This window comes from Phoenix dactylifera, chromosome 15 (genome assembly GCF_051530095.1).
Source record: "Phoenix dactylifera cultivar Ajwa chromosome 15, Ajwa_hap1_PhDact_Kaust_v1.1, whole genome shotgun sequence".
Classification (NCBI taxonomy): Eukaryota; Viridiplantae; Streptophyta; class Magnoliopsida; order Arecales; family Arecaceae; genus Phoenix; species Phoenix dactylifera.
This window is the reverse complement of record NC_143204.1, coordinates 16432049-16458530: the sequence shown is the minus strand read 5'-3', so window position 1 is coordinate 16458530 and position 26482 is coordinate 16432049. Positions and strand designations below refer to the sequence as shown.

Here is a 26482-nt window from a genome sequence, read left to right as displayed (position 1 = left end):
ATGTAGGCATTAGCATGATACAGCAAAGCTTTTTCCTATTTCGCATAATACACTACATAATGCATTAGCATTACCTTATATAGGCAATAGTTACACTGTTTTTTATTTTTTTTCCTATTTTTGGTGCATCAGTGGAGGTGAATCTTTACAAATAATTCTCATGCTAGAAAGCCCAATCCTGATTTTTTTTTTCTTTGCTTGTGAGATAATAAGCATCTGCTAAATTTTTCCTTTACCTTGAACCACTTATGATCGTAGCATGTGTTTGTACTACTTGTTAGAATGATTGTTGCTGCTGCATTCAGATTATGAAAGCTAACCTTTTGCTCAAATCATGGTTCAGTTACATGTGTTGAGTTTATGGAAGATTAGTAGATCTTACTGGATGAAAGACGAGAGAAAAGCAACCTTGTGCAAAGAGGACGGACAGCCAAATCCTATATTGAGTTTAAAGGACATGAGAAACCGTTAAAAAGGGGTAGGCAAGCAGAGCCACCCTACCTGTCAAACAAGGTGACCAACAATTTTAAAGTTGCCATCCTTTTTTCTCATGAATGATCTGGACAAATATTGTTTGATTGACCAAAATTCATGTGATAGTAGTAGAGAAACATGCTCAAGATAGTTGCACTGATTGTCATGAATGAAACTTGAAGGTATTAGCTAGTAGGCTCGAGCAATGATAGAAAATCGACAAGTCACTGCTAGTATTTTACTTTGATTTACCCATGGCATGTTAATATTGGTTAAAAAAAGGGAAAACAACATAGATGTTGTATTGTTGATTTTAAGAAAATTTATTATAGAGCAATCCCAAAGTCATATGTTAGTGCTAACTAATGGTATGTCAGGGAGTAAATACTTGCATGGAGCAATGGCAGGTGTTGCTTTAGTTTTGTTGCTTTAGCCAGACCAGTGAATTTTAAGCAGGTCTTTACTAAGGATCGGCAGCCATCTTTTTTTTTTTTTCTTGCTACCACATGACCTGCCCTCAAATCAAATCTTTTTGTTTTTGCTAGTTTGCTGATGATAACATTGCACCTTGATTTTCTCTGCTTGATGTCTAGTGATGGTACTCAGTTGTCAAAGCTGGATGTTTTTGATCGGTGATCGCAATACTATTCAATTTTTGCTGATGATAACACCACTAAATTTTTTAAATCTGGAGGTCTTATATGGGTTTGGGGCAATCATATTATCCAATTTCTAACTCCAGGGTTTAAAGTGAAAGAGGAGAAAGCTTATGGTAACAGTTCAATTGTGTTTCATTGAAGTGCACTCATCAGCCTCACCCTAAAAAAAAGAAAAAAGAAGAATCAGCACTTTGTGCATTTTGGACCATGATTATTTTTTGATGATCATTGTAGCAGCTCTGGATGTCTTTATTATTATGTTATAAACACATGTAAATCCTAAAAATGCTAAAAGTGCAGCATTGGTTTCAAACCCTGGACATGATCTTCACCAGTAAAACTTACATGCAGTAGTTTTAGGCTTTCAGTCACCTCTTTGATCGTTTCAGTCCCTCCTATATATCATAAAGCAAATGTTTTGTGGAACATAATCATCTTTATATATTCAAGTAGTCTCTAAATTATCCTCTAATATAAAAGAGAGAACTGGTGTCTGCAGTTAAACCAATAGAATTAAATTAAGAGCCTAATCTTCCCGACATAGCTTCATTTGCCAAAAAATTATGGAATTCCTACCTATAAACTCCCATTAGCAATTTTTTGGTATTCGTTATGGTATTCATTTGTCATATATGAAAGTCTTAAGCTGAAAGAAACTTAAAGTTAGATTCATAGGGTATAAAAGCCCCAAAACAAAAATTCCACCATTGTTTTTGCAGGATGGTATTGCACTAACTCTCAAACTCATGTCAATAATTTTAAAAACTTCCAACTCCGATTTTGCAAGTCATTAATCATTTTACGGAAGAATATTCAATGTTTGTCGACAACATTGCATTTCTTTTTAAGTGCAATGTGCGCGTACCAATGAAGAGAAACAAATAAGTAAAAGTGTTACAAGCACATAATTTTTTCATTATTTTGCCTAATGAAAAATTGATTGTGCATATTTATTGTGTGAAAAACGATTCTTCTGATCCTTCTATTCAATAGGTGCATTTTGTGCATCAGGGCCTGGGACGAGCTCATAAATGCCATGAACTTCTCTTTACATACATACACATATTATGCATCTTGTTTTAGTTGCATTATACCCAAAAAATTATCTTTCAACCTCCTAGCCTGTAGTAGGAGTTCCTTAATTCATTCAAAAATGATTTGATATAGAACTTTTAGAGGCCAAATTGGGGAAGGATGGGCCATTCGAAATAATATAACTTGCTTTGGATCGAGCAAAAACAATAATACAAAAAAATTCAAGATTGTGAATTTAAGGACATACTGCAAAATTTTTTTTTTTTGATGTATTGGATATCTCATCTCACTCTAGTATAAATACAACCCGAAGACTCTGAGTGTAAAATATCTCAAGCTGAACAGGTAGTGGATAAATTCCTTTATAATATATCGATAGATTTACTGATCACATAAAAGTCCACTCAATCCGCAGCACCATTCGCTTCGCTAAAGATATGAGTTGCTTTGAAATCTGCCAAATCTTCCATTATCCCCCAAATATCCATTAGGAGTGGGTGGGTACTTTGTCGAACTATGCTGCCTCCTCGTCCAACCCATTACCATGCTAGAATCTCCTTCTAAAACTATATGGTTGGCTTGAAGAACTATAATAGCGTGTTTGATGCTCCCCCTTAAGCTTCTCTCAACTTATTAGCAGGCATAGAAATATATTGAAGATGGAAACATTCTACTGCTATGAAAGAAGTGCTTGGGCCTCTAATGACAAATACTGCACCATCACATCTGCCTCTATGTGTCATTAAAGTTGATATTCAGGTAATTGAGAGGTGGAGGCTGCCAAGTGAAGAAAAATCTCTAATAGAGCATATAGCTTGCATAAGGAGAGTCCTAATTTTTCCCAATAACTATAGATTATTGATTCCAGGGCACACGATCTCTATATCTTACATCAAAACTCTCAAATGAGTATGAGTCTAGGTAGTAGATTCCTACTTTCAAAGATGCAATCATACTCCGATTCAGGAAAATATGGTAAGCAATGTGGTGCCTCAATCATTTTTCTTGTGGAGTAATTTCTGTTCATGCCACCATTCAAGAGCCATAGAAAGCCATCTCCGGGGTGAGGGGGATTGCAAAACATATTTTCACTTTTATACTTGTTGAAATGCTAATTTTTTATTAATTATGCAACTCATGCATCCAATTCGTTGGAATGTTACTTTCGCACTTGAAAAAAAAAAATAAAAAATCATCATGCTATCAGAGCCACTCACAGAACGTGGAGCTTTTTTTTTATTTTTTTTTTTGTTTTTGCCCCCTCCTAATAAAACATTTCAATCTTTTGTTTGATGGCTCATTTTGTTTAGTTTGTACATATTATTTTAGAATTTTTTTGCATGAACATCCTTCTAAATATCAAATTTTATATGAATATTCTTTCAAACTTAATATTGGTAGGTATACTCTTGTAAAACACGTATTTTGTTATTCCATTCTTTTTTTATTTTTATTTATATATATATATCTACATCATCTAATGCCGTTAAAAAATTAATGATTTCAAATTAAAATGACCAAAATAATTTCAAAATTTTATTTTATTTTTAATTAAAATGAATATAGTTTTTACTAACCGTATTAAAAAAAAAGTTATATTAGAAACATTTGTAAAAAACTAATATTTTATAAGATACAGAAATATATATATATATATATATATATATATATATATATATATATATATATATATGAAAAATTTAAAATTTTTAAAAAATATTTGCATGCACGGTGAAAAAAAAGATCACAAGAGAAAATTAAAAGATCGGACGGTCAGAAGGGAGCAGCAGCGGCGGTGGATCCTTTTCTACGATAAGATAAGACATGAGGCCGGCTAGCGAGAATCCCGGGAACGTGTACGGTCGATAAGTGGAGGAATTCTCACCGCTACTCTGATCTTGAATTATTTAAATATAAAAAGGGTACTGTGGCGAGTGACAATTGGACTTGGTCTCTCTAATAATTTCTCCCAGCTGACGGCGAGCGGCCAAACGAAGCATCGAGAGAGAGAGCGCGCGCGCGCGAGCTGCTTCGATGGAGAAGTACTTCGGGAACCCTTATCGCGGCGATCCGGGCGTCCCCCACACGGACCCGGATCGGTTCGTGAACATCTGGATCGGATCCTTCGCCTTCTCCGCCCTCACCTGGTTCGATCCCTACATGTGGAATCTCTCCAACCAGTTCAAGTGAGCTATTCCTTTCTCTCACTCTCTCTCTGTGCGCGCGCGCGCATTGGCTAGGGTTTCTGGGTTTTGTCCAGTGTTTTGAATTCTCTTTCTGTTCTTTTGGAGATTTCTGGGGATTTTTAGCATTAGTTTTTGGAAAATAGAAGTTAAGTGGAAGTGAAGCGCATGAAAGAAGTAATTTTTAATTGGACTCCGTTTTTTTAATTGTAAATCATCGGGCTGTCAATTGAGATGATAATTTGCATCAATGTTAGTCGAGAAGTGGTAAAATTTATTTTTTGATTGCGTCTGGTGCGATTATGACGATTTTGTGAAGGCGAGGATGGTTATTTCATGCGATTTGGAGTTAGAGTTGGTTATTTGATGCGATTTTGAGAGTTGGATAAAATCGTCGGAAAAATGAGTATTCTAAGATGCCATCAAGAAACATAGGTTCAGTTTGAAGGAGAAAAGCAAAACGAAAAAAAAAAGTTTCAGTAGGGCATGAGATAAATCTTCATATAACTAATTTTGGGGAAAGATAGGTCGAGTTTGAGAAGGAGGATGAGATGTTGGTAATTTAGAAACACATCCAGTGGGGTGCCAGAATGGAAGTGGATGGACTGGAAATTGGCAATACGTTGCATTCTTTAAAAGTCACAACTACAAGTTCTTCCATGCAGGTAGACTTTGTTGCCAGTTCTAGAGAAACTTATCTTTTTGTTTTATATGATGTTTAATCATTTTCTTTGTCTTTAGTTTGCACCATTGCATATGGATTTTTCTTGTTTTTCTTTTTAATTGTATACTTCCTATGGAAATGTATAGCATACTTTTATGGTGGCCTCTTTTTTTACCAAAGAATGGACTAGAAACTGAATGCAAAATTATAGGAGTAGCTCACGTAGGGACATGGGATTTTTTTTGAGTAGATGAGCTTAGCTGATAGTGTATTGTGAAGCCAACAACAACAAGGCAAAGGGAAGTTCTAGGAACACCTTAGTTCTAGAGATATGAAAGGGATTTAGAGCTATGGAACGGAAAGGGAAGTTCTAGGAACACCTTAATCATTGCAAGTAAAGAATACAAATTGCTGATTCTGACAGAAGGGTATGGTTTCTGATAGAAATGGATGGTTAGGCAAGATTAGTTAACCAAGCATAGGCTGAATGATGTTACATGCTGGTCGTATTATTTTATTGATATGAAAATAGTTGTATTCTACTATAACAATCCTTAACTAATGGACATGTGTTCATCTGGCTCAAGTGCTGGTCTGGTTTAGATTGTTGTCATAAATGCACATACATATGAAGCTATGTTTTAAGTTTAACTAGATAATGAATCGGGCATGATTTCACATGTTTGATCCATTAGACCAAAATACTAGTCTAGCAAAATGGAGATATGGTGGCATGAGCTCAAACTGCATTGTGCGGTTGGTTGTAGTTTAAAATCATAATAATTATGAATATACCTTACTTGGTTATTTTGGACACTAGATATATTACTGATTATATAAATGGCATTAGTATAAAGTTTATTTCAGATTAGAGTACATGTATGTAGAGGTTCCAGTGCGATCCAAAGTAGGTCCAGGTCATCACAATAGTTTGTTAGTCGGCTCATCAGATTCTATTGGATTTGGTGAAACCACAGTATTCGTATGCTGGGTTTATCCATTGATACCCATCTGCTGTTGGATTTGGTTGCAAGCTACTCCAAGACTGTATTTCCGTCACCTTTGCGAAGAAGTAAAGTAGATGGCTGAAGATGGAAAACAGGGATTGGTCATAGGTTCTAGTTTTGTCATTCTATCCTCAAAACATTGCACAGGGTGGAAAGAGTTAATGTAAGGAATGTGGGTGAAGTTGGCAGTTTTTGACATGAGTTGTATCTATTATATGGTTATTTTATCTGTTTCAAAGTTGAAGTAGCAAGGGGATAAATAGGACTAAGAAACCAGATATTAAAAAAACAAAATAACATAAATGTGGATTAAGTCCTTTCTAGCTCCTTCTACTTCCATGTCAAAGAATAGAATAATTAAGAATTGATGAGGAGGAAAGGAAAGGAGGACTAGAAATTCTTTGATGCACAATTCATGATGTTTACAAAAGCTAGAGAATCTAGAGTATTGTAGTCTGCAAATCACCGCAAAAACTGATTCTTAATTATTTTAAGATTTTCCCATCTAAGTCTCTCTCTAAATTGAGAACCCTTAACTAATTCCTACTCACTATTACTTTAACAAGAACAGAACTTTATCAAGTTGTAGTTAAAATACTGATTTTTGGGACTTGCCTTTATCAAGCTGCTTCTTTGTTCCAGCAGTGACGGATGTGCTAGCCATGTAAGTAGAATCTTCGAAATTTTCTATTTTGATTTAACATGCTCCTAGCATGAGGTTGGAATTAACTTGGCTCGAGGCAGGAAGTCTAGAAAAGGGAATGGGAAAGAAAAGAAGTCTGAAATCTATACATAGAGAAGGTTAATTCTTCATATTCTCATACAGATCTTTCCACTGAATAATTTCAATGCAAAGCAAAAAAAAAAAAAAGAGAAAAATCTGACTGACTTATCATGATTAATGCAACCTTTTTGTTAGTTGTTTTCTAAATACAGTCATGGTAGAGTGCATAAATACGAATTTAGCCAGTTGCATTTTGATATCTGATTATTGATTCACCAAAAAGAACTGTATCTGAAAATATATATAGAGAGAAAGAAGATTCAATCCTTGGCATTGTTACATCTTGAAATATTGCCTGATGCAGTTGATCTCTTGACTAGCGAATCGAACTGCCATCTGTCACTAACTTTTTGCTAATATCCTTGAATTTCTTTTTTCATCGAATCGTTATATATTATATTTTATGGCCTGAAGATTTATTTAAAATATACATTTTAGTCAGTTTGAAGGATTGTAAGAAAGAGATGTTGTCAGGCAGGTTGGTTGGATGGTTTCTTTTCATAGTAAGACTACTTTTTATGGGCTCAGTTTCATTTAGAAGTTTGTCGAGTGATACAATTATGGGAGATGAACTAGTGAAAGGAGTTGAAGCATAGTTTATGCATCCTTGCTGAGTTAGGACTAAAATTCTTTTTTTATTGACTTTTTTTTATTTTGGGGGAGGGGTTAGGTTTTATTTGTATGTTCATTCTGATTTATTTTGGAAACATCTTCTTTGCATCAAGTATGATGGCTTTGATGTTGCATATAACATGTTGCAAGTTTGAAGAGCTATTCCTTTTCTAGACACTAGTCAATCAAATTGGATATATAGCAGGAGCTGGGTAGTGGTTAACTTTTAAGAGGATGAAATTTACCTATTGACTTACCTTTTTTTTTTAATTTGGCTTTTAACTTAACTACACACTATTTGTTATATGTTATGAAAATAAATATCTGTATTTTGTTCCACTATATCTGATAAGTGTTGTCAATATTGTTTGTTGACAGTCAAACGAATGCACTTCCAGTTATCATGTTCTTTTTTTTCCTTATTCTGATTAGTTCTACCCCACTTGTGGATTTGTCGAAAATTCCTGAGCCACACAACTTGTCAATTAAGCTCGTCTTAAAAGACTTCCTGGTATAGATTTGTTTTAATATTCTTTTTACACCTCAATTCCCCCTCCTCTTTTTTCCCCTTCTTGAAACATCACCGTTTCACATCAAAATTTTTGCTTGATATTTAACAGCTCATCCATGCCTTTTTTTTTTGGCTCCATCTGTTTTGCAGCTTACAAAGATTTTATCATAGCTTATTTACTTTGTGTACTCTGGAATTATATATATGCAGTTGGCATGATAAGGCCATGATGTTTGAACACTACCACTGGAAGAAAGCAATGGAGAAGAACCAGCCATACCAGTTCAAGGTGACGTCTTTAAATTCTTGCTAGTAGTATTACCCATCACATTCAGAACTTGCTCTCTTTTCTGTTTCTGCCTTTTTTACCTTGGCAAATACTCTCCGAAAGTATAAGCAGATCTCCAGTGTACTTCAACTCTAGATCCAACATGGCTCGCTGGAAGTCGTCTAACACTGGTTGTGTGAGGACCTGCGCGGACGTGTGTTTAGTCTTACATCGATTATTTGCTAAATAGATCTTGAGTATTTATACAGAATCAGAGAACTCAAATAATACTTTCCATCTAGTCTTTTTGGGTGAGCTTCTAGGTTATTACAAATGATATCAGAGAGGATCCAGCCCATAATCTATATGGATTAGGGGACATTGTAGTACGGATCCATTGAGGCTGACTACGGGCCGATCGTGGTATTTGTGATTAGATTTGGATGAATTTAAACCCCTGACAAGGACATCAGAGCTTAAATGAGTGGAGTATGTGAATACCCATGCGGGCGTGTGTTTAGTTCCACATCGGTTATTCGCTGAGTAGATCTTGGGTACTTATACAGAATTAACGAACTCAAATAATACCTTCTGGCTAGTCTTTTTGGGTGAGATTCTGTGTTATTACATGTTGCACTTGGAAATATTGTAAAGTGGTTATGTCAATAGCTTGCCCAGCCTGCAGTTCCAGTTTGCAGTGCCATATCTCCTTGTAAAATTAGGAAATTGCCCAAAACTTATAAGCTCGGTAAACTGCACTTGGCAACTAGTGAGGTTGTATAAGTTATTGCATTAGCTTTTTATCTGACCTGTTATTGCCTGTTATTGGTATTAATTTCTTTCTTCTTCTTTTTTTCCAGTGGAACCAGTACATGAGCAAACCATTGCGCGATTCATACTACTACAACTGGCCCGTTTACTTCCCCTAGCTGCATCACTTCTACTTTTTTTTAAATTAGATATTGGTCATTTTGAACTTTCTATGTAAATCGGAGATCATGTTACCAATTTATTCAGCTATGTGCGGGGTAGTTTCTGCTGTTAATAATCTATTTCTCTTTCATTTACTGGGGTATCGAAATGCATAAATGCAACGACTTAAAGATTTGAAAGGGAGATATAATTGGTGGCTTCTAACCAGATATAATTGGTCCATGGCAACAATTGTACCAAGTCCACGGTAACAATATTCTGTATGAGTGATTTTGATTAGTTTTTTACAATTTTACTGTTTTTATTCTATGAGCCATGCCAGCTATTGCTTGTCGTGAGTGTGGATGAATGTACCATGAGTATCTGATTGTGCTAATACTATTGTTATCGACAAAATATTCGAGGAATAATGGAAAAAAACAGGTGAGCTGATGCTAATTTATGGCATTAGGTGTGATACGGAGGCAAATGGTAACAGCGAAGTCTCCAAGGTGGCAAGCTTTGCAAGGAGGATTCTGTCTTCTTTTTTTTTTTTTTTTTTTTTTTTTTTTGGGGTGGGGGGGTGGAGGGGGGGGGGGGGGGGGGTATTCTTGAAAAATTTATGGATTTTTATATGTGGCATGTTAGCTAAGTTTTAATGACATTTATCGACTCAACCTCTCTACCTCAATATGTGCATGTTGCAACCAATGGTAGAAAGGTCCACTTATTGCATTTGGATGGGATGGAAAGGAGCAAATGGAGAGTTTGGGGCCGGCTACCCTCCACTGTGGATGCTAACTTAGGATGCACTGACCATTGAATTGAAATCTTATCAATTTATCTATCTTATTGCAATACCTCCAGTTATGGGGGCATTTTGATTTTAAGGTGCATCTATGATGGAACATGCGCCCATGTTATGGGGAAAATCTTATTGGAAGCATGGAGATTTAATTCCAGAGACTTGCCAAGTTGTATGTCATAGTGTCCTTCCTTTTAGCACTGTTAGTGCACGTTTTGGTTTGCACTCGAATGGCACCAAATCTGGCAATCTATTAAGAGGATAAAGTTGCTAAGACTTTATTCAAATGAGCTATTTTCTCTTTAAAAATCAATTCTTATTATATTGGATGGGAGTGGGAAATTCACTTCTATTTTTTAGGGAGAGAGAGAGTAACAGTTATCTCGGCGAGATCGAGATGAGCTAAGATCATAATTTAAAAAAATTTGGAGGGAATTAATCAAGATTTTCTAAGCTCGGGTGATAAGTCTCAGACCAAGATATTGAAACCTCAGTTGATTGAGTAAATTCGAAATTAAAAATTATATTTAAAAATTAATTTTGATATTTCTAAGCTGAAAAGTTTATTTAAGTAACAAATGATTAAAGAATGCCGGCCAATATGCGTATATAGTCTAAAGTTCTAGTTTGGAGTGGTACATACTGCATCTAAAATTAGTCAATTACACAAGTCTCGGTAAAGAATACTTGGTCATGTAAAGAAATTGGTTAATTACATCTGAGCTTTTTATCTAACCTACTAATTTTCTGTTATTAACATTTTTTTCATAACCCTGATCACAATAAGTGTTGCAAAAAAGTTATAAAGGTCGAAATGTAGCTAATTAGGCTCAAAAATATGCTATGAAGCAAGTGGACGTGGAGGAAGGGCTGCCACATTGTGGACTCGTTGACCACTGAAATGAATTTTTATCAATTTATTCATTCATGTTCTTACACTATCATCAAATATGGGGGCTTTGATTTTGAGATGCACAAGCAGTGAAACATATGCCTATGTTTTGAGGCCTTAAGAGGCAAGATTCTCATGGCAAGCATGAGATGCACCTGAAGTGAAACATATACCCATGTTTTCTGAGGTCTTGAGGGCAACTTACTGCATGAAAGCTTGGAGATTGGTCGCAAGGATTTGCCAAAATTTGTATCAGTCACAGCAAGGTACTTATTTCTTGTTACCAAAATTATAAACAGCACTAATTAGTAAGGGCTAACTACTGCTTGGAAGTTGTTCGTCTCCTGCTCTTAAAGCAAGGGGTGTTCATGTTGGGTCTGTTTCAAAGGGATGACAATATGATGTAGCTGACATGATGGGTGAGTTTGTGCTGCAGTGATGGTATGTAACCAGCCTTGGAGTAGATTTGGAGCAAACATGGTTCAGCTGGGTACAACTTGGATAGCATGGCCAAGTATAATTTGTGCGTCAAATTGTTAAAATATTTACCAAAGAAGACGAAAGCAAGAGAAAAAAAAGAAAAAAAAAGTGATTTTATTTATCTATTTTGTCATATTTGATACATCTCAGAAGTTATATATGCTTGTATACAGACTCAATATAAAAAAATAATACATATTGATATAGAATAATACTAACAGTGAAAAATATAACCGACTGATACAAGTTATTATATGATCCCTAAAATCACTCTAATAAAATCATACTAACCAAAAAAAAAAAAAAAGTTGATACAGAATCACGTTAATAAAAAAAATTATGAGTGATGCAAGTTGTTACATGATCCTCAGATTATGCTAACATAATTAAGGCTTGTCAATGCTTAGCCAGACCAACTTCTTTCCTACATAGCTCAAGCAAGCGGCGTTTGAGTTGAGCTGCTCTTTAGCAACCTAATAAAGCTCATCAAAATGGAGAGATCATTTGCCAAATCACAGCCCAATTCACCAGCAAAACATAGAAGTCAGCGATTGGTCCAGTAGTAGACTGCTCCAATCGACACCACTGACCCATCTGCGTGCTATAGCAATCCTCGAGTGCGATATCAGTTTGGGAAAGTTAATGGTAATCTGATGAGTAACCGGTACCTATACTCTAAAACACACACACACACACACACACACACACACACACACACACACACATATATATATATATATGCATCTCATGATTTTTCATATTGCCAAGTTCATCTGGTTTAGTTGGTAGAAGAACAGTAATCTAGAATGATTTTTCTCAAAAGACAATAAACTAGGAAGGTTGGAATGCACTCAAAAGTACTAGAGTATGATGAATGAACAGAAGCTTATGATGCAGCAATCAAGAATATTTAATTTTTGATCTCTATGTCAGTGTGTGTGTATATATATGTATGTATGTATGTATGTATGTATGTATCTCATGATTTTTCATATTGTCAAGTTCATTTGGTTTAATTGGTAGAAGAACAGTAATCTAGAATGATTTTTCTCAAAAGACAATAAACTAGGAAGGTTGGAATGCACTAAAAAGTAATGGAGTATGATGAATGAACAGAAGTTTATGATGCACCAATCAAGAATATTTAATTGTTGATCTCTATGTCAGTATATATATATATATATATATATATATATATATATATATATATATATATATGTATCTCATGATTTTTCATATTGTCAAGTTCATTTGGTTTAGTTAGTAGAAGAACATTAATCTAGAATGATTTTTCTCAAAAGACAATAAACTAGGAAGGTTGGAATGCACTAAAAAGTAGTGGAGTATGATGAATGAACAGAAGCTTATGATGCAGCAATCAAGAATATTTAATTGTTGATCTCTATGTCAGTGTATATATATATATGTATGTATGTATGTATGTATGTATGTATGTATGTATGTATGTATGTATGTATGTATGTATGTATGTATGTATGTATGCATGCATGCATGTATGTATGTATCTCATGATTTTTCATATTGTCAAGTTCATTTGGTTTAGTTAGTAGAAGAACATTAATCTAGAATGATTTTTCTCAAAAGACAATAAACTAGGAAGGTTGGAATGCACTAAAAAGTAGTGGAGTATGATGAATGAACAGAAGCTTATGATGCAGCAATCAAGAATATTTAATTGTTGATCTCTATGTCAGTGTGTGTGTGTGTGTGTGTATATATATATATGTATGTATGTATGTATGTATGTATGTATGTATGTATGTATGTATATATGTATGCATGCATCCATGTATGTATGTATCTCATGATTTTTCATATTGTCAAGTTCATTTGGTTTAGTTGGTAGAAGAACAGTAATCTAGAATGATTTTTCTCAAAAGACAATAAACTAGGAAGGTTGGAATGCACTAAAAAGTAGTGGAGTATGATGAATGAACAGAAGCTTATGATGCAGCAATCAAGAATATTTAATTGTTGATCTCTATATCAGTATATATATATATATATATATATATATATATATATATATATATATATATATATATATATATATATATATATATATATATATATATATATATATATATATATATGTATGTATGCATGCATGCATGCATGCATGCATGTATGTATCTCATGATTTTTCATATTGTCAAGTTCATTTGGTTTAGTTGGTAGGAACAGTAATCTAGAATGATTTTTCTCACAAGACAATAAACTAAGAAGGTTGGAATGCACTAAAATGTAGTGGAGTATGATGAATGAACATAAGCTTATGATGCAGCAATCAAGAATATTTAATTGTTGATCTCTATGTCAGTATGTATATATATATATATATATATATATATATATATATATATATATATATATATATATATATATATATATATATATATATTTGTATGCATGTATGTATGTACGTATGTTTGTATCTATGTATGTATGTATGCATGCATGTATGTATCTATGTATGTATGTATGCATGCATGCATCTCATGATTTTTCATATTGTCAAGTTCATTTGGTTTAGTTGGTAGAATAACAGTAATCTAGAATGATTTTTCTCAAAAGACAACAAAACTAGGAAGGTTGGAATGCACTAAAAAGTAGTGGAGTATGATGAATGAACAGAAGCTTATGATGCAGCAATCAAAAATATTTAATTGTTGATCTCTATGTCAGTGTGGGCTTGGATTAATCACTAGTCTCTGCCTCAATGTCTCTGACATCAGGCAATTTTGGATGATGCAGTTAGGAATTGCCTTCCACTAATACACTAAAATCCCAGAGAAGACACTTGTTCCTAGATTCTTAGTGCTGTCAGTAAAGGATCTTATTAAAAAGCTCACTAGATGGAGTTTTTCTTGAATTTACTTCATTCAATAACATTATTACAGCAAATAATGAACTTAATAAAAAGGAGTAGACATACCCCTAGTCCTGATTCCAGCCTGACCATTGAGATCGGTGGACTAGTTTTCATGGTTGAGCGGTCGTGATTAAGTCCAAAGGAATCAGTGGCCAAAGATGGAGATCTTAAATGGTTCCTTCAAATATACATATTTCTCATAATTCTCAAGTATGATTGAAATCAGATATGGATCGGATACAACCATATCCATTTCAACATTTATTTTGTTTGATGAATATGGATATGCATATAAATTAAATGTTAGAAATATTGATATAGGTAGAAATATAAGTCGAATAATTAAACTTTATGATCATAAAATCAAAGATATTAAGAAGTGAATGCTACATCAAGTTAGTAGCATGCTAATATGATCATGTATTGTTTTAAAAAATTTATAAGTGCTATATAAAATTAAATAAGATTACAAATAGAATCATATATTTGGATATGTATTAAGTAGTTATCTATTTGTATCAATATTTATTTTTTTTGATTGCTATATATAAATACTATAAATATTGGTGAGATGTTTAAAATTTTCATCTTTATTCTCGAATAGTATTCTCGACCATAGATGGATAAGGGATAAGAGAGGGGTTAGAAGTGGGAATAGGGAGAGGGGACCATCTCCAAGATAGCATGGTCCCATTAGTTGAAAGCGGACAACAACACTGTAAAATTCCTGTCAGCCTACATGTCCTTGTCTCTCTTTTTTTTCCACCCTGCGAGGGACCGCTACCTACCATGACATCTAAAGGCAAAATGCCAGTTTCCATGCATCACTCATCTCGCCCCACCGCCAATTTGGACTTTGTTCGTTCTATTTGCTTGGGTCTTACGCAGTTGTCAGATAATTACTACAATCTCCGTTATCTTGTTAGAGCAAACAAAGCTACCCATCACCTAAAACATAAGCTCTATCTCTCCAGTACAATCCTTGCAGGACTTCCCAACATTTGGTTACTCCTTTCAGAACTCACAAACCCTTAGACCAGATCAATCACCTGCAATCCTTCTTTCTTTTTGTTTTCTGTTTTCTTTGTTTTTTAAGATCTATAAGCCAAAAGCCTTCTTGTGATGCTCTCCACTTTAAAAAAACATATATAAGAATGAAACCAACATAGCCATCATTATTTAGTAAATTAAAGTCATGCGAAGACAGTGTTCTTAGTGTCGAGGAGAAAAAAAGTAATGTCAAAACAGTGTTTTCCTTCTTTTTCTTTGGTTCCCCAAGATTAAAAAGAACTTTTTTTTTTTTGAAAAAGCTACTAAAGTTATGAGAGAGTTATGAATGCCAAACTCATATGGAAGAATAAATATAAATTCCCTTTATTTAACATGGTGGTGTTGGTGGTGAAGAGGTCGAGAGTAAGCAATCAATCCTTCATATAGATTCCAAACAGTACTTACAGGCACACCAAAACCAAAACCAAGAACTGATGGGAAATATTTGAGAAAACGCATTCCTTTCACTATGTAATCCTGAAGTACTCCCTACTTCCAAGACAGTCCTAAATCACATTGAAATATATCTAAATATAACTGTTTTGCGACAAATAGTACAGTGATGCATCATGGTGAGGGCCTGGAAAAAATATCAGAAAAATACATCATCACCATAGTTGGAATCTCTTATATTATGATACAAACTCCAGACTAGACATCCATCGTCCGCTCTATGTGAAAATCACGGCCAAAAAAGAAAAGTTATCTTTAACATATACTAATAGTGTCAACTTTACAGTAAACTTAATGCCACTGAACTTAGTAAGAGAACTTATTTACTGCACATTAGATCTCTCATTCCCATATATCAAAAGAGAACAGAAAATTTCATGTGATTTCCAACATTAGAAAAACCATATGCTTTACCTGAAAGAAACACATTAAAACTCAGAACTGCCTGTAGAATCCTTATGAAGGTGGTTGATGTATGCGGTCGTCAGAATTGCCGCTGTTTCTTCTCGTGTACATTGTCTAGCCTTCTTGATGATCTTGAGGATAGTGATGTTTAAAGCCTGAGTTTGGATGGAGAAGTTTCAAGCTCGGATCGCCTGTAGATTGCAATGAAGTTCTGAGAGAATTTGATGGGAGGAACTTGGAAGCTGAGTTTGCCATATCAAGGTGGTTGTACTGCTTTGCAAAGTCAGTTGGGGCATTCAAATATGTCGCAAACATCGATCCTGGCTGATAGTTATGGAGCCCTTCTTCTCGAGACAAATGGCTTACCAAATGGGATAAATGCGCATTAGGAGGATTCCAGTGATGGTAGGAGGGGTATATGGCATTATTCTGCAATCCATCACTTCCTACATCATTTCCTTTGATCATGCTGCCTTTCTCAGTGCTGGGTTCTTTCATGGCTTCTTTTTCTCTATTCTTCATAAGAACATCTGAACTCCAAAATGCGGATTTTTGCAGCATCATTACATTTTCACCAGTATTATTGTCAAGCATGTCGCCATTTGCCACAGTTGAAGAAGAGGCTAAGTGGCGAGCTCTATCATAATAAATAAACTCAGTACTATCTCTAATGGGGAGAAAAGAGGGAGCTTCAGGTGGAGCCAGTTTATGAGAGATTGCCATGGACTGAGGGAATTGAATGAAATATTCTGGTGGCATTTGGAGTGGAGGAAGCTTATTGATCTCGTGTTGAGAAGCATTGAGCAGCCAATCCACAACTTTGCTAGGCTGGTTAAGCCCTAGCTTATCCTGAAGTTCATACAATTGAATAGCAGTAGGCACTGACAGCCTTACACGCCTATCCCTTAATCCTCTTATAGTCCTGACTTTGCTATGCCTATCTTTTCCTCCAAATGTGCGTGAGACTCGTACAATCCTTGGATTTCTTAGTTCTGACCACAGTCTCGAACTCATGGGGAACCTGTCATCATTGTTACCTCCTCCTTGTTTGGTTAAAAGCTCTTCTTCTCTTGAATTTCTAATCATTGTAATACTTTCATCACTTTGTAAGCACTCACTCAATTGAAGTTGAGAATTCCCTGCATATGGTAGGCTCTTTCTCATTCTAGAATCAAGTTAACAACAGAAATTTACTTCATGTTGTCTTTCTGCTACATGAAAGATGGAGACTAATATATGTTCAAGTTCTTAATAGTTGTTGGATCTATGTACAATTTCTTTATCATTGATAAGAATTATAAGTTAAAGAAACTACACTATATATATATATATATATATAACTCTTCATTCATATATCAGGAATTGATGATTCATGTAGTCTGTAGATGTATAGGTTAAAATAGTAAAAAGGCAAAAGAAACTGCATATCTGCAGCATAAATTTGAATCTCATGCCCAACACAAGCACTGCACAGAAGGGCAGAGGGGTTTGTGTGTGTGTGTGTGTGTGTGTGTGTGTGAGAGAGAGAGAGAGAGAGAGAGGGAGGGGGGGGGGGGGGGAGGGAGGGGGAGCTAAGTCCAAAAATTCTTGATTAAAACAATTTTACATTTGGTAAATTGAGAAGAAACCAGCAGCGAGAAACATTACAATCTGCAATATATAGTCAATCTTTTGGCATATCAAATATTAAAAAGAAAATGAAGAATTAATAAGAGTAGAATCTGCACTTTGCTTGACACGCATCCAATAATTCTCAGCAACATCAATCTATGTTGTATGGTGTGAGATCTGTATCCTTGGAACTAAAAAATATGAAGTAATCTGAGGTTTACAGTTCCTACATATTTAAATCTATTGTCCATGAAATCAATTCTACGTCATGAGGAGTAGATAACTTTTTCAATAACGTCCAAACAAGCAACGGCACATATCCTTCTTGATTTTACCTAAAAAAACTCTACTTTTATTGGCAGACAATTGGGGAAATCTAACTCTCCTTTGTTCACTATAGCAATGAAGAAATGCGCGATTAGCGTACCTGTAAGCGCAAAAATCTCGAACAGATATCTTCCTCAGTGGTTCCGCAAGAAAAGCTTCAGAGTGGGACTGCGCACCTCCATATTCGCTCGACGCTGGTAAGATGCTGGTAGGGTTCAAATTCGAACAGATTTTGTACTGAATTCATAACCAATTCAAGAAAGATGTGCACTTTGGGATAGGGAAGATGCTGGATTTGCAAAAGGCCTAAAAAAGTAAAAGGAGTTGTGCATTTGCAGACATGTGGTGCACATTTATGCCTATCAAATTGACAGAGAAGACATCATGATTTTTTCCTTTTTTCTGATCACACCCCCTTATTGCCAAGGGTAACTTGGTCTTACCTTAGATTTTTTTTTTTTTTTTACATATGTATTCATTATTGTCGTAAACATAATAATAAATGTAAAATGTATTAGAGAGAATCTTTATACCTTAGAGTATAGAGGACCACCGAAGGGAAATACTGCAGTGGTTAGTTGAGAATCATGAGCATAAAATCGGAAAAAAAATTGCTTTACATAATTAATTTTTACAACTTTGATTGCATATCCTTGTCAACAACTTTGCGCAAAACTTGCAAATGGATATTATTACACTCTATTCAGCCATAATCATGTATAATTCATGTGATATAAAAGAAATGTCACAGTATAAAACAAGAATAATTAAAAAAAAATCAAGTCACTCACCAGTAATTTATGGAACATAAGCACGCAAAGATCTGGTAAGACCGAGAAGGTATAGCAATATCAGAACTATATCTTATCATTCTGGTGCATCATAATTTTTTATGAAGTGGTCCATCATAATTTTAAAGAGAATAATAACTCTACATGAAACAAAGTCAAATTTTCGAGATTAGAACAAGAATTTGACATGCGATATCAATTAATTGGAAGTGTACAACAAGGTGAGGATTGATCCATATCTAGATATCACATGCCACAAGTTTATTTAAGAGAAAAGGAACCCAGTTAGACTTAGTACATTGGTATAAATACAAGAACCTTCCTCAAATGCATTTATATCTGAAACCCTAGGAAGCTACAATATTAGCTCAGGGACCAACATAACCCCATTAAGACATCCACAAATGCTGGGAGGACCACACAACCTGCAATCCTTCTTTTGGCAGGCAATAGTAAGCAAATGAATCTAATGCAGATATTGGAAGGTGACAAACAGGTAAAGGCAATGTTGCAGTAGTGCCTAGATCTTCATTATAGCTCATAGATGCACCATAATCGATCGCATTCAACATCATGCCAACATGTAAAGCATCTTCCAAATTCAGATGCTTAAAACGTTTCCCCCTATCAGTTTTCTAACAATGAAACTGTTTGCAAATAGGCTTACCTATCTTGCTATAGCACATACAATCATTATAGAAGAATAGAGAAGCATGGCAAAATTCCTATTGTTCCTGCAAAACAGTCCATATGAAATGATTACGAGATAACTTTTCAAGAAAAGGCTGAAGGTTTCATGTACTTCAACAACAAGCTGAAGCGCTCATCTCATGCTACCGTAATCCTTAATGTGGGCTTCATCTCTTCTCAAATTAATATGATCAGAAGTCTCCATCTCCTTCTACTGTCTTCTTAAAGCTGTTCTTCATTCATGCAATATTGCGTAGAAAAACAAACAAAAAAACAAGAGAGACCATTCCATGCTTTTTATCTGTAGAACGAGTATTTTATAGATGCTAAAAATTTTGATATCTATCTCTATCCTACAACGTGGTAACAAAACAGCGTAGGATTAGTTACTCTAGATTTCTACAAGGACTATATTTTACGTGATACAGAGAAAGGCCAAAGAGAAAATCTCTTCCTCTCCCAAGTCCTCTCTTGGATCTTGCATTCTTGCTACACCACTGCAAGCGTGCAGTACTCCAAATCCATAACACTCTTAAAGAAACATTTTTCATACTCTTCTTTGAGACAACAAAGACTAGTAAAGAATGGGTGGACAAAGAGACATCCCCGAGACCCCAAACCACCTCTTCTTTGTGAGGTCACAGGCTACAAACCATCATTGCTCCACCTATTATTCAAATTTCAAAGCTGCAATAAAGGAATATGAATTTTTTTTAATATATATATAGAGAGAGAGAGAGAGGATGCCATCTGTCCCTCTTTGCAGGCTCCCTTGCATCAACGAAACCCCAGAAACAGGCACCTCTATTGTCCTGGTTGCCAGAGAAGAAATGGTCATCTTCTGAAATCCTCAGGAACGGGTTGCTTTCATAATTCAGGATTTTTAGGGTGCCCTGTGCAATATCTGTATATAGGATTTTCGGGAATTCACATGGAAGCCAAAGTTCAGATGCTTTTGCCCAGAGAGAGAAAGAGGGAGAGAGAGAGAGGCAAAAACTTTGCAGAGAAAGGGGAGTGGGGTTGTGTAGATGCCAAAGTGAACAGGAAGAAATGGTCCCAAAAGCAGTTAATTAGTCAGTCATTAACTAGTTGGCTTGGTCAATCCTAGTGTATTTAATCTGAAGAAAGCTTACAGTTTCTTTCCTTGCCGAGCCTTTAAAGAGGGGTTTGGGTTGTATCTTTGGCATGAAAGAATGATTGATCTCGCTGCATGCAGTTCTCAAAGCACTACTACCGATCTCAAAGTAATCATTGTGTGATCCAACAGTGGATTTATGCAAAGAAAGGTGAATTTTTCTTTTGTGCGAAAGATACAACCCTTGTCCTTTAAAGAGATACCAGCCCAATCCAATAAGGCTAGCAAAATAACACTATATTGCTCAAAGAGCAACTCTAATGTAGATACATAAAAAGGCAAAAAGTGCCTTTAAGATTTTGGATAGAATAAGGTAAGTTTTTTTTCCTATGTTAAGTGTATAATAGGTATCTTATACAACTTTCCACAAATATAGATGCTCAACCAAATATAAGCTACTATGAAATGTGCCACTTTTTCATAGTCAACCAAATATACAAAAACTACTTTTTCAAGCATCATATATGTAGTATTATATTAAACTTCTTGTATTGCTTGGAAATGGATCCTCTACATCCCTAGTTGTAGGAAATTCCTACACTTGAGTAGGTGGCACTTTTTTTTTCTCTTTCTTATTAAAACCAACCACCATGATCTGACTTGCCGGATGCGGGCCTAACTTATACAGTCAGTAGAAAATGGCCGCATAACCTAAAACGAAAGAATTTTCTCCAAGCAAGCCGGGTTATAGAGGATTAAATCTCGTTTTCATATTTTTGAAACGAAAGGGTTAGCAATTATCTCCTCTATAAGTGGCTTCTCTCGTATGTTTGCAATTTTACTTGATTTATTTCTCTTTCAATCTTTACATTCGGCAGTTACATCTGCAAAATTTCAAATCTCCATTTCTACACTTCTCTCAACCTTCATATCTTAAAATGAGAAATAATTATTATATTTACTTAATCTTTATGCCTGAAGCTATGACTCAACTTTTAAGTCCAATCGTCCAAGTTTCTTTCTTTTTTTTTGAGGGGGTGGGGTGGTATACCACTGTGAATTTGATAAGCTCAAGTTATAAAGCCTCCTGTCTGTCAAACATGAAATTAGATCCTTGTATGCAACATGAGTTGAAAAAAAATTCTGAAATATCTTTTGGTGTCTTCTTTATAACTAGCAGAATGGAGACCTCTCAGTTTACATTATGAGAGGGTAAGTTTGGGACCTTATGTATGCCTCCACATTAGAATGAATTTAATCAAGGATTTTTGCATGACAATAAGTGCCAACAATATATTGAGGTTTTGAATTGAACCCATGCAGCTATTGTCCATCAATCTAAATTAAATCACATGGTCATGGGCAATACTTGCTGATAGAGATTTGAAAGCGACCCTGAACCTCTTTTATGTGCTTGGCCCTCACTGGTCTCTCTCTCTCTTTCTCTGAGTGTGCCCGCTATCTGTGTATATTTGTGTGGCTAGACTCTCGATTCTTTAGTAACTAAGGAAAACTATAGCCATCATCACCCAATGGATAGAACTGAATGCCTTTTTTACCTACCATCCTTTATTCCCTGACTAGGGAGCCAATTTGCTTTGTTCCGTCATGATTCATTTTTGAAAGACCCATTAAGGGGGATGGAAGGTGAAAAGGGAATAAACGAAAAGAACATCTTGTAGGGAAGAGGGTGCATAAAGTTTACATTACTTCTGTAGATTACTTTGCAGCTCTCCTTCCAAGTTATATGCATGGAGTGCATTGAGTACGTCTATTGCCTTTATGCTCTTTCTCCTTGTGTTGCACCGTCCTTTTCAGGAGTCCCTCAATGTGTGTGGTGAGAGAGAGAGAGAGAGAGAGAGAGAGAGAGAGAGAGAGATGTATGTGCTTGCATGACTAGGAACTAGGGGTTCTGTGGTTGCATGGGGCAAAGCTAGATGTTGTTTCTATGTGGTATAGTGGTTCCTAAGAGGTCATTGGTCCAACATAAATGCAACCATTTACCTAACAAGTGAGAAGGTGGTGGTGACTGTGGCGTGCTGATGGGTTCTCTGAACGCACATATCCCATTGCCCTGCCTCATGTCTGTGGTCCTTCAACTTCTGTCTCCCTTTAACCAGATAATGATATATACCAGTGTGGCTCCAATCTAGAACTCTTTGTGTGTATTACTACTCAAGCAATAGAGGTTTCCATTTCAAGGGCGAGGAGAGCATGTGAATTAACAGTCAAGCAACACAGGAAGGCGGTAGACGAGGCTTTCTCTGTTCACGACTCCGGTGATATTGAATCAGCCCTTTGGAAGCAAATTATTCACTTATTAAGGAGACCTGGTTAAGGCCAGGGACTGAAAGTTTGAAAAACAGCTGTGGAACCATCATCTCTCAATCTACCATCAGTTAAAACCAGATGTCCGAGTTGATGAAATCTCATGTTGATAGAAGAGATTTTATGTTCTTCGCGCTATATTTGGCCGGGTTTCCACCAATCTTAGTTCTCAGGAGAAAGTAAAAAAATCTACTTTCAATATTCCTTTCAGTGTACAGGTGCTTTATGATATATCTTTTTCATTCCCTTGAGGAAATGAAATGGATGGGATCCGCTATCTTTTTCATACACCAAAAATAAGAAAGAATAAAAAGAAAAGATAATATCAAAGAGATTTTATTCAATAATGTCTTTCTTTTTCACATTATTTTGTCTTAGGAAAAATACATTTATACCTCTTCAAGTTTGCCGATTTTGCAGTGTGACCCTTCATCTCTAACAAATCTCAAAATAGGCTTCCAGGTTATATTTAGACGTACCAAGACTCAGATTATAACCATCGCATGTGAGTCTTAAAATCTATTGGAATTCCTATGATACCCTTGTCTCCTACCCTGGCCCTCCATGTCACCGACCTCCTCCGCCTCAGCATCCCATGACACGACCCACTCTTCCCTATTTCCTACTTCCTCTATCTTGGCCTCCCACGATACCACCTGTCATGCTCCAAACCCAATACCCGGGTCCGAATATATAATACGACCCTAGATTTTATACTAGGCCTGAAAATTTATCACAACCTCAAAATCACTAAACAAAATGATCTTATTTTATAACAAATAACAAAATTAGTTCGATTACAAAATTTAATCATTCAACCAGTAACTATGACGCTTTATCTATTTATCTCTTTTCTATGTGATCTCAACCATAGCCAAGTATTAAGCCACTTGCAACATGCAACTCTGAAAATAAAAAAGGAAAAGAGGGTTGTGAGCTTTACAGTTTAGTAAGAATACAAAACCGCTATACTATAAGTAATACAAAAATGATCAATTAGCAATATCAGGTAAATGAATATCATATCAATACTCGAAAAGCTCATTCAAATAATATGCACATAGGTTCTTATTATTATCTTATCAAACAAGCATACACACACATATGTATATAATTCAAATATAATTAATTATTCAACAACAGTTTCTCAAGTCATTTCATTCGTTTTTCTCATTAACTCAATTTTTATATTTCTCATTGATTTAAGTTTCGGTTTTAGACTAACCAAGATCATGACCCAGTCTAAGACTGACAAAATTCCATTCGTAAGCCCGTGGAGACTATTCTTCGCATAAGCTCGTAGAGCTTATCCTATGCATAAGCTCGTAGAGGCTATCCTATGCATAAGCTCGTAGAGGCTATCCCACGCATAAGCTTGTAGAAGCTATCTCATGCATAATTTTGTAAAGGCTATCCTATGCATAAGCTCATGGACGTTATCCCACCTATGGAGGCTATTCTATACATATGCTCGTAAAAACTATCCCATGACGAGGTTAGTCCAAGCCATATCTTTTTCGTCTGATTTACATGTTACTCTTGCCAAATTAGTTTCATGTTACTCTTGCCAAATTAGTTTCCACTTATACAATAAATTTTTCTCAAATTTAAGGTATCTTTGTTCATATATTCATATTTTCAATATCTGATACGCATAATAACCATACAAATATATTTGTACTGAAAATTATATAAAACATGTCATCACATGCCAAACCAAATTTATCGATGTAAATCTCATGATGCAAATCCAGCAATACAAACATATATATATATATATATATATATATATATATATATATAACTAGTAACCAAGTACAGAGATTTTTATCTTTATCACAATCCAACGCAGCTACAATACTACCAATCTACACCTAACATGTCCAATTAATTTAATATCAATATAAAACTAACTTATTTCTTATCAATCACTCACCATATTGATGAATCAATTATTCAGCAATTACCTAATTTTAGAGTTCTAATATTTGAATTACACATATTTACTATTCTTCTTTAATTAAATAAATAAAGGATCAGGGCCTTACCTCAATTTAGAACTAAAGTGTAGAATCTCGTTGGGCTTCTTCTTTTTCAAATGATTGTAGCCCTATACAAAACTAGAGCTGATTATAGATTCAAATAGAATGAAGTACGAGGCCAGCTTATGATATATATAACTCAATCCATTTGATCAAGAAATATATATCCAATCAAGAAAAGGATAATAAATCAAGGGTTAACAATTATGGGTTCAATAGTAGCTGACAGTGGTTGGAGTGAAGAAAGGACAGGGTCAACTAGGTAACAGCGTTTGACGATTCGAATCGGTCTGCTCTGGCCAATCCAGCTAATCAAATTATGAAACAAAAATCAGACGACAATATAGATATCTTAATAAAGATTGATGATGAAATTCAAATGTGCTGAATAGGTGCCATGGTGGGGGGCTGGCATGCCACCCGACGACTATAGATCAGGGCCCTTTACTAGAGCTGACCAAGTCACCGAGAAACGTCCCTACTAGGTTCAACAATCCTAGAGAGAGACAATATAGACAAAGAGAGAAACAAGAAAGCGAAAGGAGGGAAGAGAGAGAGAATGAGAGAGAACAAGCTTCTCTCTCTAACCAAGAAAGAGGAAGAAAAAAGGGTGGCTGCAGGTGATGCCTGAGGTTAGGGACTTACGGCTGGCCAACTAGCTGTCGACAACACCAAAACCAACAAAAATAGAAGTTCCGGCCCCTTAAATCATGGAATCCAAGGCATCTTGGTGGCCGGAGTTCCGACCATAGCTTCTAGCTACTGCGAGAAACTAGAGGAAGGCCTCGGCGATGAGTGCCGGTGGCGGATAATGATGGGAGAAAGAGAAGAAGGCACATGCTTCCAAAAATAGGGAAAACGAGACTTTTCCTTCGTGGCCAAAATTTGGCGATCACCAACAAGCATTGAGGCTCCAAAAAAATCTAAGAGAGAGAGAGAGAGAGAGAGAGAGAGAGAGAGAGAGAGAGAGAGTGGCTCGAGGGGGTCGGGTCTTCACCTGATTTTCGACGGTATTTAGATGTGGCGGTGGTGTGATGTTGACCGAGCTTTGAAGTGAAAACCAAAGAAATACTCCAACACTGCTACCTCCACATCATCGTTCGTAGAGGTCTAGATGTTGAAGTCTGGAGCAGTTGCTAATTGCCGAGTTCCTCCTGGTGAGCTAGTTTCCAGTCAAGTCCAGTCACTAGAGGAGGTCGAGGCTTGAGAGTAACCATCGAAGTTCGGCCTCACCAGAGATCTTGTTGAAGAAGAGGTCAAGGGTCTTCAGCGAGAACCGACCACCTCCGATGGGGTTTTTCCCAATGGAGTTGCTGGAGAGATTGAGTTATCTCAAACCTATGCATGTGGTGGCAAGGTTGTAAATATCAACGACTTACCCTATGACGCCATTACCGATGAGTCTCAAGAATTACAGAGCCAAGACAACTCTACCAGTTTCACAATGGCCTAAACTGTTTTTATAATGTTTCAGACAAGTTTTAATGTTTCATAACATCCGTTTCATAAACAGTTCCTTGAAACTGTTATT

At 35.7% G+C, this 26482-nt stretch overlaps 2 protein-coding genes across 2 annotated transcripts; one reads left to right on the top strand and one right to left on the bottom strand.

Moving 5' to 3' along the window:
- Window positions 1–4104: 4104 nt before the first annotated feature.
- LOC103708266 (uncharacterized) lies at window positions 4105–9439 on the top strand. The gene is made up of 3 exons (XM_008793107.4): window positions 4105–4354; window positions 8140–8218; window positions 9058–9439. The coding sequence occupies exons 1-3, from the start codon at window positions 4203–4205 to the stop codon at window positions 9124–9126; spliced, it is 300 nt and encodes a 99-aa protein (XP_008791329.2). The 5' UTR covers window positions 4105–4202; the 3' UTR covers window positions 9127–9439.
- A 6612-nt stretch (window positions 9440–16051) lies between these two features.
- LOC103708287 (uncharacterized) lies at window positions 16052–18261 on the bottom strand. The gene is made up of 2 exons (XM_008793131.6): window positions 18126–18261; window positions 16052–17226 (listed from the first exon to the last, which is right to left on the bottom strand). Exon 2 carries the CDS (start codon window positions 17171–17173, stop codon window positions 16202–16204), a length of 972 nt encoding a protein of 323 aa, XP_008791353.4. The 5' UTR covers window positions 17174–17226; window positions 18126–18261; the 3' UTR covers window positions 16052–16201.
- Window positions 18262–26482: the final 8221 nt, after the last annotated feature.